At 46.0% G+C, this 14578-nt stretch overlaps 1 protein-coding gene across 1 annotated transcript; it reads right to left on the minus strand.

The window, feature by feature from the left end:
• Positions 1-506: 506 nt before the first annotated feature.
• GATA6 (GATA binding protein 6) lies at positions 507-14577 on the minus strand (the record flags this gene model as incomplete). Its single annotated transcript, XM_009285678.1, has 5 exons — positions 507-674; positions 9180-9286; positions 9380-9467; positions 10924-11049; positions 14359-14577. Coding segments are annotated over 5 exons (708 nt in total), but the record flags the coding sequence as incomplete, so codon positions are not given.
• Between the last annotated feature and the right edge of the window lies 1 nt (position 14578).

The following is a 14578-nucleotide window of genomic DNA, read 5'->3' on the forward strand; positions in this document are numbered from 1 at the left end:
TTTTTTTTTCCTTTTTCTTCTTTTTTTCTTTTTTTTTTTTTTCGAGAGTGTAAGGCTGCATTAGCTATCCCCGGTGGGCATTTGCTTTCCCTATATTTTTCTTGCATAGATGAGGAACTGGATGCTTCGGCAGAGCCTCTTTCGGAGGCTGAAAAACACCTCTGCCGCCAAGGCACAGAAACAATTTCAGAGGAATGGTCTTTGCCAGCACTCTCGCTGCCGCCACGACCGCTCCGCAGAAGAAACCATGCACGGACATATTAGCTATCCCCGGTGGGCATTTGCTTTCCCTATATTTTTCTTGCATAGATGAGGAACTGGATGCTTCGGCAGAGCCTCTTTCGGAGGCTGAAAAACACCTCTGCCGCCAAGGCACAGAAACAATTTCAGAGGAATGGTCTTTGCCAGCACTCTCGCTGCCGCCACGACCGCTCCGCAGAAGAAACCATGCACGGACATCTGGGGGCTGCCGCGCAGTGCCGGGATCCAGCTTCCCTCACGCCAGGTCACGCCAGAGCCAGGGCACACCAGGGATCCTGTCTCACGGATGCCGTCACTTCAGCCGTGGAGGTCAGGCTGACTCCTGTGTACAGCCCGTCTTGACCTGAATACTTAAGGTTGCTGCTTTCAGGACTGGTGCTCTCTCCTGGGCCAGACATCACCGACGAGCTCGCCTGGAGAGGGGGGAGGAGCAAAGAGAGATTTCATTAGGCAGGTGAGCTTTGCAAGCACCGTGGTGTGGGTGGGAGCGCAGCGGGCTCGGGGCACAGCCGCTATCCCAGGATTTCTGTGGAAAGCCAGGGTTTGCCCTCAGCTTGCCCCTGTGCCTCGAAATCCTAAAACTGAAAAAATGTCCCAGGGTCAGCCCACTCGTTCAGCCCCACTGATGGGAGTGATATCTGCGTTTGGAAATCAGCACGTGGTTATCTTCACAGCAAGGCGGAAAAGAAAATGCGTGATGTGCAGAAAAACCTGGAAATCGGACCATGATGAAGGAGGTAATGTGTGTGTGCCCCGCTGCCCCCTACTGAAGGGACACACGTGCCAACACCAAAAATGTGACCTGGGAGTGGTGGCGCCTATAGTTTTGCTTCCCCGGTGGGAGAAGCCCGATACATCCCAATTCTCCAGCAGTGGGTGTGGAGCGCCTCCTGGAAATCAGCCTTCTTTGGCTCCCTCAGACCTTGAAATGCCAAAAATCATTCCTCACCCTTCAAAACGTTAGCCACAACCACTTCATCCCTCTAAGACTGGCCACTAAAGGAGATGCTCCTTTCATCTCAAGTGGAGAAACACTATGCCTTTGAACCAGGAGCCTTTTTGTTCCGCCACCTACACGCACAAGACAACGCACAGGGGAGCCCCGGTAGGCACAAAGATGAACCTCTGAGCTGCACTGGAACCAGTCCATTTACTTTAACAGAGAAATGGAGAGTTACAAAGACAAAGAAACGATCATTTTTTCCATGAGGCTGAGCAGATCCGCTAAAGAGGAAAAATTCGCAGTGCCAGACAGAGAAGGGGCAACGTTTTCACCTGATAAAGGAAATGTTTAAGAGCTGACTTCATACAAAATTAACTCTTGGATATGTCAACTTTAAAACCTTAATTTACTTGTTAATGGATAGTCTTTGGACAAGATTCCTTAAAAACAAAAACAACAAAAAAAAAGGCTATCCTAAACTGTGACTGCAGAAGCTTCCTGCCTGCTGTTTAAGTGAAAAGTATACATATTTAATCATTTTACAAGAGTAGAGCTCTTGGCTCTCCTGGAGCCGTGCCAAGCTAGCAGTCCTGACATAGGAAAAGCAAGGCTTCATTTATTCAAAGGTAATTTCCAAACGGTGCTGTGCAGGGTTCTTGTTGCCGTGTTTAACTCGGGGAAAACCTCACCTTCTGAAAGAAATACTCATTGCCAGCGGTCACTTTTGTCTGAAATAACCCGGACTCCAATATTTTCTTTAGCTTTTTTAAAAATGGTTGATCGCTGCTATTCTTCCACCCGGTCATCAACCAGGATCCCGCCCCATCAGTCGCTACCCAGAAATGCAGAGATGGAAGGAACAACTGCTTGCCCCCGAAAAACAGCCAAAATAGCTCTAATCCTAAGAAATATGTTTTATCGCTCTCTTAAATACACAATTGCCAATCAATGACAACGACTCTCTGCATCCTCTTTCCCTGTGACTACGCACGGAGAATTCAATGAGGCAGGTTTCACACTAACCTTTGGGTCTGGTTTTGGTCTTTCATCAGCCTAGTTTTTCAAAAAGGCTTTTTTTATTTTTAATACATCAAATAGACTCCTGTTAGCACAAAAGACATCATTTTTAACAGCTTGATTCTCCCCACAGCGGAAGAGGGGTTTAAATTAGAGTTGAGCAGCGTTTGCTCAACCTGAGCTAAAAATACTAGGAGCTGCTTTGAAAGGTTCCCGTTTGCCCATATTTGCCGCCGTTGTTCCGGTAGGCAAATATCTTATCACTACCTGTTTTTTCCGGGCTTGGAAAGTGTAATTCAGCCTTTTCCTGATTCAGCCCTATAAAGGTGGGGCGCGCAGGGACCTGCAGTTTCCATGTGGGGTTATCAGCTACCCCTCCCTCAGGCACCCCAGAAGGGAGGACGCAGAGGCACGTCCTGTTTGAAGACTGCCCATCCCTGCCCGACCAAGGCCGGATCCTGGCTCCATTGAGCCAGGGCGGGCAGGACCTGGGCAGGACCGCCGGGCCTGGAAACCCCACCCCGGTAATGTCATGACAAATCCAGGCAGCTCGGGCAGCTCCCAAAGTGAGACATGGAAAACAAACTTTAGCTCATGAAAAGGACATGGCTGAATCACAGCTCTGCTCCTGAGCCTGCTTACCTCTGCTCTTACTTCTCCAGCTTCAAGGGATGAAAGATAACAGAAGCTACAGTTAGTTATTAGAGGACATTTCTCAGCTGGAATAAATAAGCTGAACAATGCTGCTGAAGTCAAACAAGCTCTGCTAATTCACAACAGCTGGCTCTATCAATAAAAAGGTAATGGATTTATTTTTATTGCTGAAATCTGATAATAGGATAGATAATCAACTGAAGCTCAGCTTCCTGAGGAAAAAATGAATGAAGCCCGTTGGGAAGAGCTTGCTTCCCAGACAAACGGAAGAAGGTTGCATTTGTATCTGCAAAGGTGGTTTAAGGATCCCTTCTTTTTACCCAAACTATCAGGAGCTGGTCATGGGGCAGCCCCCATGCAGGTTGTCTGGATGGGAGGTGACCTCTCTGTAGAGGACCTGCCTACCACGCTCACAGGGAGACCTCAGTCAGAGCGACAGAGGGACTTAGACACCTACATCCTACCCAACCCTACCAGCAGTACCCCGGAGCCAAATTCACCCCCACTAAAGCTGTCCCAGATCAAAACCAGGCTGCTCAGCCTGTGCTGGCCAGCGCTTGGGGAACAGCACTGGCATCTCTGGCTGAAGGACTCCTTATTTCTTCCACCCACTCCTTCCTGCACCGTCTGCCCACCACAGAGAGCGGGGAGAGGGGAGGGACGCCCCCCTAGCCTCCCCCCACGCCTCCGCAGCCGAGAGGCAAAAGCTCCAGACAAGGAGTTGTGCTAACAGCTGGAGGGGGTGGCAAGTGGCCTTGACCTAGACCTTTGCTCTATCAGATAGACATTTGCTCCATCCGCTTCACAGGTTCAAAATGCGCCACAAATTTTGGACATTACACTAGGTCCGTAGTAAGCTGAGTCTCAGCTGATACTCTCTTCCTCTTCTGTTAGCCTAGTTTAGTTTCACTACACTTAAATGATAACCGTAGTCAGCTGAAAAACACTTGCAAAAACTTCTTTTGCATATAACATGTTGTGGCAAACTGCAGCGGAGTCCTTAATTTTCCAGCCTCAGCCTCCCTGTAGTAACTGCCATCCACACCAAGAGCGCTTTCTCCCAATACTGTCACTCCCTGGTTTCTGAAGAGCAAGTCTCAGCACTGCAAAACCACAGCTTTTTTTTCTGAATTAGTGACCCTCTTACTACGCAAAGTCGTCGTCTCTTGCCAGTCCAATTGATCCTTTGTTTATATTACAGATGTGTAAGTTTACATATCTTCTAATCTCGCCTTTGTATTATAGCAACATAAAACTGTGTTTAATACTTCATCAATTTCCTAAGGGAGGCAACTTCCAGCGTGGCTTGGGAAAGCTGATGACCCCTCTGCTGTCGAGGGCTGTATGAGTAATTGGCTTTATTGCTTTGGCAATAAAACAAAACCAAGCAAAATGTATGTGTCCGTATGTATATAGAAGTTTTGGGTAGAACCAAAAATACTTTTTCCTTGGTTTTCCCTGCTGAAACAAAAAAAGCTGGATTGCCTTGTTCTGTTTGATAGAAAATTAAATGCTTTCTTTTGGATACGTGTACACCGAGCAAAGAAAATGAATCACTGATTTTATGAAACTGAGTGGGGAGAAGAAAGCAGCATCCTATTTTGTCCAGGAGTGAGGACAAACACAGAAGAGGTAGGAGACCAAGAGATTTAAACTGGAGCACCAGATCTCCCAGCATAATACCCTGACTACCAGACTATTTGGTATTTTAGGTTGCCATGTTCCTCATGCCTCCTGTTGATCTTATTCCACCTGGTTGAGATAAATATTTACTCATACCAGGACTGAGGCACCGTGTTCCCATTTTCCAGGTGAAAGTCCTAACATCCACGCTGGTGAGCCTTTCTCATAGAAACTCTGTCCCAATGGCTAGGAAATTATTCTATACCAACTGAAATCTTACCATCAGACAGCCTGAAGGACCCTCGGCCATTAAACTTTCCAACATCCAGGTGGTTGGGAGATTTTTTTTAAGAGGTTGAGTCTCTGGGTTCATCCAGACTCTGGGAGATACTGTACGGAGGCTGATTCCCTGTTGCCTGCATGAATGTCCTACCAATCTGCTGCCTAAAAAGGAGCGAACACCACCACCTCTAACCATCTCACAAACCCTCTTCTGAAAACAAAACAAAGCAAATGCAGGAGGAGCTATTCAGTGAATTCAGCCCAGGTTGTCGGGCATTTTGGGGACAGTTAAAACTGCATTTTCCTGCTAGCTCACCACCCGCCGAGGCCGTTTCAGTCAGCTCTCCCACTTTCCAGCCTACAACACTGAAGAGCCAGTCCTGAACCACTTCTCAAGGCAAACCTCCAAGGGAAGTAAGCGCTAGTTTTACCTGCAAGACAACTGTCCTAAGTTATTCTATGGTGTGTGATTATGGTCCTTCTAAGAAAGCTCCAAACTGGAGGCAAAGGGCGCAGTAGAGTCTTCTGAAAGAAGAGCTCCCCTGGTGCTGCTGAGCCTTTACTGACATCAGCCCTGGCTCATGGAGCCTCCATGTCCTGCCATAAAAAGCAGATTTTACAGCAGTTTTCATACTGCCTTTTATCCTAATAAGGGAATAAAGTCCTTCTGGTAATCACACGAGTGGAGCCCCTGCATGGAAATGGATGGGTGTGTGCTACAGACCATGCCCTTCGTTTAGCAAATTATTCTGCGTAGCTTTTCTCTGTACAATTTCAGCAGCATCAAAGGGAAAGCAGGTATAGATGCAGATGCAGGCTGTCTGAAACCTTCAAATCTTCTTTTTATGGGGTTGTAAGGCAACTTCATATATCATGCAGCTGGACCTTTTCCATATTAGTAACACAGGACGCCCAGTACTTACACTGCTTAGGAAAACAGAAATAGGCCTAAATCCTAGATCCAGATGTGAATTTGGCAAATAGCCCCTTTACAATGGGACAACGAAATATCTCCGATCCAAACACTTCTACATTTTGGGATGTTTGAAATCAACTTTGCACCCACAGCAATTCATTAATCATATCTTTTATATGTTTAAGCTTCAGCTAGAACATAAAATCAACATTTAAGTTTCTTGCTAATTTGTCTCAAAATTGGCATCATGTAAGATTCCCTTCATGAAATGGATAGTCTCAAAGACATTTCCAAGAGTAATTGCTGCCCTTCTCTTTTTCTGCCCTCCCCTCTTTATTTGACTTTAAAAGAGATAAAGAAAGGTAGGGCAAAAAGTGAACATTACTGACACAAATGAATTCTGCTGAATTTCATTTCCATTAAGATTTCTACATAACTGGGAACTCTTTTGGCAGCCTCCCATAAAAGGCATAATAAATTGCTTTTGTACCAGTAGAGGAATTCATTTTCTCTGTTTCATTTAGCAACAACATTGCTGTGAATTTCAGACAACAGTTTCTAAAACGTCATCAGATTTCTCTGCCTAATGTCAATTTGGCATTTTTCCCCTCCTCACAGAATAAGGGCTGGAGAAGTAAAAACAGAACAAAACAAAAACAAGTTGCCATGCCAGTTGCGTAACGCACGGGGAATGAGCCAGGTTCGCTCTTCCAGCAGGTGCCCGTGTTTCGGCAACGTCACCAGTGCCGCTGGCAGGAATCGATACCATTCTTGTTAAAGCGACCAAAGATTACAGAGCCTGGATTCATCCATCTGAGGGTTTTCTCCCTCCTGACACGGCCTGGAGAAGTTTATTCTCCTTGTGCAAAGCCTTTGCCTGTTCTAAGAATAAATACAAACCTTCGGGCTATCGATGGGTCAACTCAAATGAAAAAAAAATCAAGGAAAATAGGAGTCTAGTAGTAGAGCATCTTTGCTTCGGGATGTGATCAGATTACAGGCTGCCTTGCTCTAAAATGCTGACATCCCTTCACTCCCGACAACTTCAATGGCCCTTATGAGTGCTCAGCCCCTCCCATGGGATTTAGGCCCATAAGAAATTATTTCACTTCCTTCGCAGCTAGTGATCACGTTCCCAAATGATGTCTGTGGTAACAGGAGCCAGTCTTAACAGCCACCGCTTTCTACTTTCAACCTCCAGTCTCCCCCGTCCTCATCTCATTGAATCGATGATGCTTGGGCAAAGCCAGGAGCCCAAGGGAAGGGTGTGGCCATACCCACAACATGTCCTGACAACAGCTCCCCTGCAAATCCCGTCCTCCTTTACATACATTTGGGGCTGGGGTGCATGGGTGGGAGATCACGAGCCCCTCATGTAAGGTGGGGGAGAGTCAAGGGGATGCCCATATGCCTGGTCACTGCTTCAGCGCATTTCACAGCCTCCCTCCATCGCTTCCTTTTATTGAAGTTTTTCACGAGAGGTAATTTGCAAGTGCTTTGCATACGCAGTGCACATCTGATCGAATCACAGTGGGGAAAAGGCTGGGCAGATGTTACTGTGCTGCCTGCTGGATACAAGGGAACAGATTTCCCCGGTCCTCATGCACATGTCCTCTCCCAGCCTGATCTACTACAGAAAAACCAGGGAGAACTGAAGTCCTGGCACTGGAGGATGCCGTCGTGTGATTAAGAGCAGCCTCAGGGTCCCTGGGAGTTGCTCTTAGTTGCTAACAGCTCTCAACTAGCCTTTTGGCTCACAAATCGTGCCCCCACCCTGCTCTCCTCTGGTACCCACACAACTCCAGCTGGCAAAATTATATTACAAACGGTACTATTAAAATTACAACATAAAGATTATTAGTAATGGGTGTGATACGCTCTCCTAGGGAGAAGGGCTACAGAAAGGAAGGCAGGCTTTAGCCAGCCAAGAAAGCAACGGCATAGAGGAAACGGGATCTCGTCTATATGGCCTCTCCTTCCCCAGGCAGCATACAGCTGCACTGCCTACAGCCTACACTGCTGCCTCGGCCTCAGCTGGGATTGTGCTTCTAATTCTGTCCATTCCTCTGATCGGGAGTCCTGCTTAAGGCAATCAAAGGAAAATTTAAGGAAAATCTGGCTGCGTTTTTTCCTTTGCAAATATTAGGAGAGAGCCTAAAACAGGGCCTGGTAGTTCACTGGGGGGAGCCTGAAACCCTGTAACAGTTCACTTTTTGGTTGGTGTTTCTCTTTTTCTGATGTGATCTGTTTATTTTATTGGACTGACAAGGTTTTCTCATGTCAAAGACAAGCCCTTTTACTAATAGCCTTGTCTGGCAGCATCCGAACCCAAAACCCAGTGCCTCTGAAACTGGGTGGCCCTGTCAGTCCACGAACAATCGCGTTTGCTAAAAATGTTTTTTTTCCTCCCCTTGTACAATGAAACTTTGTACGTCAGGAATTAAACTATTGAAAGGAATTTGGATGTGGGAATGCCGAGACATATTGAAAAATAGTTATTATAAACAATGTCTTCTTTTTATTAATAAAGGAGTAGAGAAAGCCACATTAGGAAAGCTTTTCAAAGAAATGATGTGGCAGATTAAAGGATACAGAAGGCCCGAGGGGTGAGTGCGGATACGGATATGTATAGCCAAGGGGTTAGAAATTAATCTGCATTAAGCTTCGCAACTTTAGCGGTAGTATTTGTTATCACACATGCTAACTGAGTGAAGAAAGGAAGTTTGAGACGGTTTGAGTACATGGTGTAAAATAAGGATCAAAACTAAAGCAGGGGATGATCAGCGCTCCTCTGGTGCTCCTCTGGAGCTCGGTGCTGCCAGATGCTGAGCATCTGGCCCCTGAAGAGCCCTCTGTGAGGAGAGGGCTGATCCCCTACGCACTGCAATCAGCCGGGCTCCCCAGCCTGGTTTCAGCTGGGTCTGGATCGGGGTTTAAGCGCACATCTTAGTTTAAAACAAAAGCCTTTACGTTTCCCTCCATACAGCAGGATAACGTTTTGCTGGGGTTTACCACTCATTTGGGATAATGCATACAAATGCGCAGATATATTAAACAGCTTTTGGAAAACGTGAGCGCATCAGTGCCTTGAATTATAAATTCAGATCATTTCAGAAGAAAAGGGGTACATTCACAATTGTTTCGTGAAAGGATCAATTGGGCATGATTTATTGTCTTTGCTCCGAAAGAAAACCTTTGAAATAGAAGAATCTGAACATTTCAAAACAAAATGTCTGGGGTTAAGTCATGGTTAACTTCATCATAAAAATTATATAGATCTTAATTAAGAGGTTTTTAAAGTACTTCAGCTTGTCGTTGTGTTTACAGCTATATGTAATATCCTCCAAAAATCTTGTTCCAGTATCAGCTAACAAAACTGGAAAGTTTGTTTAGATTATTGTTCTGCTAGATAAGATAAAAGCTGCGATAACATTGCACAGTGATCAGCCTGCTTACAGACACGGACACCGGCTTATGGCTTACCCCGGAGGCTGCAGTCTGTGTGCTGGGAGAAGTGGTTTTGCTACAGTCATCTGAGTTAGTAGAAGACGTGGATGTTGGAGTCATAGGAACCGCAGTAGTACTGTTACCTGAAAGATCGGGAACTGGTATTAAAAACAAATATTTTCCAGCCGGGGGAAAAAAACTCTTGCAGCTCGACTGTGTTATCTTTTTATATTTACCAGAGCATGCCTTTGACTTATTTATGTTCTTAGGTTTTCGCTTCCTGGTCTGAATTCCTTCTTTTTTCATAGCAAGAGGTCGGGGAACCTGAAAAAATTAAATTTCCACACTGATCATAGAGTTGTATATATACTCTAATACCAAAAATCAAAATACACTACAAGATCAAATGGTGATGTTGAAAACGCCTGTTCAAGTCATATATAGCAAGTCAATTTTTCCTGTGTCACGACAGCGATTCCAAAAAACCTTTGCATTTTATTCGGGCAAAGCAATGGATTGTTTCAAGGGGAGTTTTATCTGAATAAAGAAAGCGGGGAAACTTTCTTCTTGATACGGCCTAAGCAGTTTTACCAACACCTCAGTCAGTCCATAGATAAACAGCATGCTTTTAAGGAAAAACAGCATTGTTTGGCCATAGGTCGTATGAAATTAAATTGGACGGGGTGTATCTGATCCCTGACTCCTTATTCCAGTCGGTCAGTTAGGAATTATCTCCAGTGGCTGATTCTGGAAAGCAAGAATGCATATGAGGGGAAAAAATACTCCTCTTCCTGTGGACCAGCTAGGCAAACCAGATCATCGCCGGTAAGTGTCTTAGGACAGAAGCTTTAGGCCATAATCAGTTCAGCATTTGTTCTTACAAGCAGTTCTGCTCGTGATTCAGCTTTATAGTATCCAAATTTATGTTTATAGAGAAAATGTGCTCAAAAAACAGCTTTGTGTTTTGTGTCATCACAATGATAATCATTATACAGAAAACATTGGTTTAAAATATATTTTAGTGTAATGATAACATGAGTTTGGGAAAAGACAATTCAGGCATATGCTTATTATCATTATAATGTTTAAACCTGTGATATAATTTGCTTTTTCCTTGAGGAATAGACCATGTCCCAACCACTCCTAATGCCCTCGCTCTTCAAACACTTGTGCTTGACTGTAACTTAATCCACAGGGGCATAACAGGCTCCAGGTCTCACCCAAAACATATGCCAGCACATTCAGGATAGAGCTATTTTCTTCCTCTATTATTGCCTAGCAAAGGCTGGAATGACATTTAAAGTTTTGCTGGCATAGCTATGGCTTGAATTACATTTAAAGTTTTGCTGGCATAGCTATGTCTGTCCATGAAAAACCGTCTTATTAAAGGTCTAGGTTTTTTTTTCCCCACTGAAGAGCTGGTTTAAATCCCAGTGGCAAAAAGACCTCTGCCACTCAGCCAGAGGTGGTTTCTTTGTACAAATCTATCAGGAGAGCTACAATGGCAAACGCATAACTTGTCAAAAGCATAACTTGCTAAAACGGTATAACCATTTTCTAACGCTGGGCATTTTTCGGTCATTTTATCCATATTTTTTTTAACTCCACGGTCCAAACCGTGAGCCGAGACCATTAGCATCAACAGAAACATTGCCCTGACTTGAGGAAGCCCGATGTCACCCCCCAAAACTGCCGGGCGCCCACCGGCAGGAGGACTGTCCCTTTCCCAAAGGAGCATCGGAGCCGGCGGGAAATCTCCCGCGGCGAAGTGCCCGCTTACCCCGTGGAGCTTCATGTAGAGGCCGCAGGCGTTGCAGACGGGCTCGCCCTCCGCATTCCTGCGCCACAGGGTGGTGGTCGTGGTGTGGCAGTTGGCACAGGACAAGCCCAGCCGCCGGGACGAGGGCTAGATCCAAGCGTAGGCAAACACAGGCGTAAACAGGCGGGCAGGAGCAAATGATTTATGTCTTTATGGTTTATAAAAAGTACTTTAACACGCAGCGGGGACGGTAGGAGGTTTTTTTATAGCATCTGTCAGCGACATCCCAGAATTAAAACAAGATTATCCTCATTTCGGAGACCAGAGAGCTGACGTGAAGAGGTACTGCGAGTCTGCAACTCTGGGCAGTTGCGGCAGAGGCAAAATTCACATTTTGGGAGCTGCTGACCCGGGGACCTCTGTTCAGACCACCGGGCACTGGCTCTCCCTCCAGCAGGACAGCTAGGAAACCACTCCACTACAGCTCCATCCAGCTGAGGAGAAGGCACATCACTCCTGTGCCATCTCTCCAGCCGGTTCAACGCCCTCTCCCCTGTGCGGTGGGCAAAGAGGCAGCTCAGAACCTGCCACCGATACTCCCGACTCATCGGAAAAATCAGCCACTTTAATCACCTTCCCTCGGTGGCACCACGGCTGGGGAAAACAAACTTTACCGTGCGCCGGGGGGTAACACGTACAACAGCAGCATCTTTAGAAAAAGATCTTTTTATCATCGCCCGTTTTATCCTTGCGCGAAAAACAACGTGCCTCGGAAGCGTGTTTTACAGAACAGAGCTTCCCCTCGGCCACCAGAAAAGCTGGTGGGTGACAACAAGGTCCCCACTGCAAACAAGCCATTTATGACGCTCTTCCGTGGAGTTTGGAGCCAAGATGAAGCAACCTTGTATCAGAAATAACCGTATAACCCGGAGCTTTATGGCTGCAGGCTGTATATCATAAGTGAAGGCAGTCCTCATAAACATGTGAAATGAAGGTGAATGGGTTATAAAAGTCCCTGTAACAAGTGATCTCTTTTACGTTCATCACAAGCAAAGAATTCCAGCTACATCATAAATCCAGTCTTTTCAAAGTATTGCATTGTCAAAAAAAATATTAAAAAATCTGTGCCTAGCTCTGTGTCTGGCAGCTGAACAAGTTTACACGGAGAAGTCAGTTTTAGAGGTTTGCATTAATCTTATTCTGACTATAAAGCGCCCATAACTGAAATTACTAACTTAAGGGTACAATGCCCTTCCTCTTGAATCATTTACTGCTGGGTTGTTAGAAGTAACTCGGTCACCTTTGATACCACAGAGCTGCCTGCCACTTGGGAAACCGATAAAAATGTTTTGAGAATGAAGAATATTCCAGAGTAATAACCGAGTTTCTTGAATTTTATCTGTTTGAGTTTCTTTAGCAGTAAGCTGTCGTCTTACACCGCAGCTCAGAAAGAACTCCAGATTAAATATGAATTTTGTAACTTCGAATCAGTAATCCATTATCAATTGCACAGCAAAAAAACCAACAGCCAAGTGTAATATAGGCTGAAGTACATGCATATACTTTTTAATCTTAAGAATCCAGGTCTCAGGAAAACAGAATTTTTGACCTTGTTATTAAATATATATGCACACAGCATCCAAACTGCGCTCCTCGATTCAATACGAGTTTTACATGGATTGGGTAAAAAAAAAGCTGGTCTTAACACATATGCTTCATTTTCTTTCTTTGCAAGTGAAATGCTGTCAGACGCTTCACTCCATTAAATCTTTCTTTCTTTTGTATGTGGTCTGGTATAAATCTTCATATATTTTATTTCAATAGCTTTTGCTCATTCCCGTATCTAAACAAATGGTGGGGGGGTGGCATGTTTTGAAGCTAAAATGACTTTTCTGCTGCAGGAATTTTATCAGAAAATTCGGGGCAATCTAAACATGTTTAGCATTTTCAAAACATTTTCCCTTCTCACCTACATATTTCCAACTGTATGAACACACAGTCATGGTTGATTTATAGTTATGGCCAGGGTACTCGGTAGGGATTGTTACGCAGAGCTATTTCAGAGTTATTCCGCCGAGGTGTCGGGCTGAAATCGGGCTGCAGTTTGACTCTGTTTTAGTCTCCCCACCCCCACCCCTCCTTCAAAAAAAAGAAAAGAAACACAGAAATGCCAGAGCCGGGTATCAGCTACTTGAAATCTGCATTGGGCCAGGGTGCCACGGCCAGTCGAGCTCTGACACTTCAGACAAGCGGCAGATCTGGCCCGTCTGCTGCATTTGTCCCCGGTAATGAGGTAACACCTTGTGTCATGAAATTTAGTGGACGAGCAGCTAGAAAAAACGGGCACCCAGCAGTAATTAACCTCTGGCTTAAAGTTAAATTAACTCTTTGGCTTAAAGAAAGGTCTTTAAGCAGAGGTGGGGTTGGTTCGTGAGCGCTTACTGTCTGCTCTGATCATCGCACGTTTGGTTTTTGTCCCCCACCCCCCCGCCATAAGGGCATTAAATTCAAACGGTTGTGAAATAAAGAACGGGATGTATTTTAATGCTAGGAAAACAGGCATGGAGCGAAGCAGCTGTCGTGATTGAAAGGGGCTTGGAAAGGCTGATGGGTTTGATACACTGTCTCCATACACAAGGGTCCAAACATCAGCTTGGATTATACCGGCGTGATTTATTGTGGCTCGCTCGGTAACAGCCATTACTGAAGAGCGTATTCTTTCTCTCTGCTGACCTCCACCCAGATTTGCTAAACATAACGTGCAGTTCCCGCTTGTTAAATTTTCTCCTTGCCTATTCAGTGCCAGCCTGAGTTATAAACAGGGGTTCTGGTTTGTACTATTTATTTCCCCCCCTAGTTTTAGGAGTATATTTTTAGAAAAATTGCCGCTCATTTCTTAGGAGTAAAACAAAACAAAGGCTATTATCATTGTTTAAACAATTGGTTTTCTTTGAATTATATACAAAACTTGCTTACATTCCCAAGGATCGAGCTCTCAGCAAACAAAGCAGGTCTGGAGAAATTCCTAGCCCTCTGAACAAACACTTTCCAACCTTGATTTTTTTTTTTTTTTTCTGTTGGAAACGTCCAACATCAGCAGCACAACTTTCTTCCAAGCCGCCGATGCCCCCTCACCGACAGGGTCCATCAACCCAAAAAGCCAGGCTAGCCCGTGCCCGGTGTGCGGCTTACCGGGGGCAGAGGGCGATTTCGGCAGCGTAGGGCCCGAAGGTGGGCCCGAAGCGGTGCCCAGAGGGCTGCCAGCCCTGTCGCCCACGCCATGACCACTTTGGCCTGCCAACCTGGTCAGGAACCCCGCTTTGGTTCTGCAGCCGGGGGGATCACCGGGCTAACATGCTCTGATTGCGCTCCCCCATCCTTGCCCCCACTTTCCCCCTGGCTAGCGCTGACTGGGGGTGCCTCTCGCCCCCCCTCCTCCCCTCTATCCCCACTCACCACTCTCTTCTGGGGCTTGATGAGGGGCCGGCTGAGGCCGTTCATTTTGGTGTAGAGCCCGCAGGCGTTGCACAGGTAGTTGCCGGTGCCGTCCCTCCTCCACAGCGGGGTCTGGATGGAGCCGCAGTTGACGCACTCCCGGCTCGCGGACAGGTCCTCCAGCAGCTCTGGGGGGGCAGGAGCAGAGGAGAGAGGCGGTGGGGCACGGCCGCCGGCGGGT

This window comes from Aptenodytes forsteri, unplaced genomic scaffold (assembly GCF_000699145.1).
Source record: "Aptenodytes forsteri isolate BGI_AS27 unplaced genomic scaffold, ASM69914v1 Scaffold23, whole genome shotgun sequence".
Taxonomy (NCBI): domain Eukaryota; kingdom Metazoa; phylum Chordata; class Aves; order Sphenisciformes; family Spheniscidae; genus Aptenodytes; species Aptenodytes forsteri.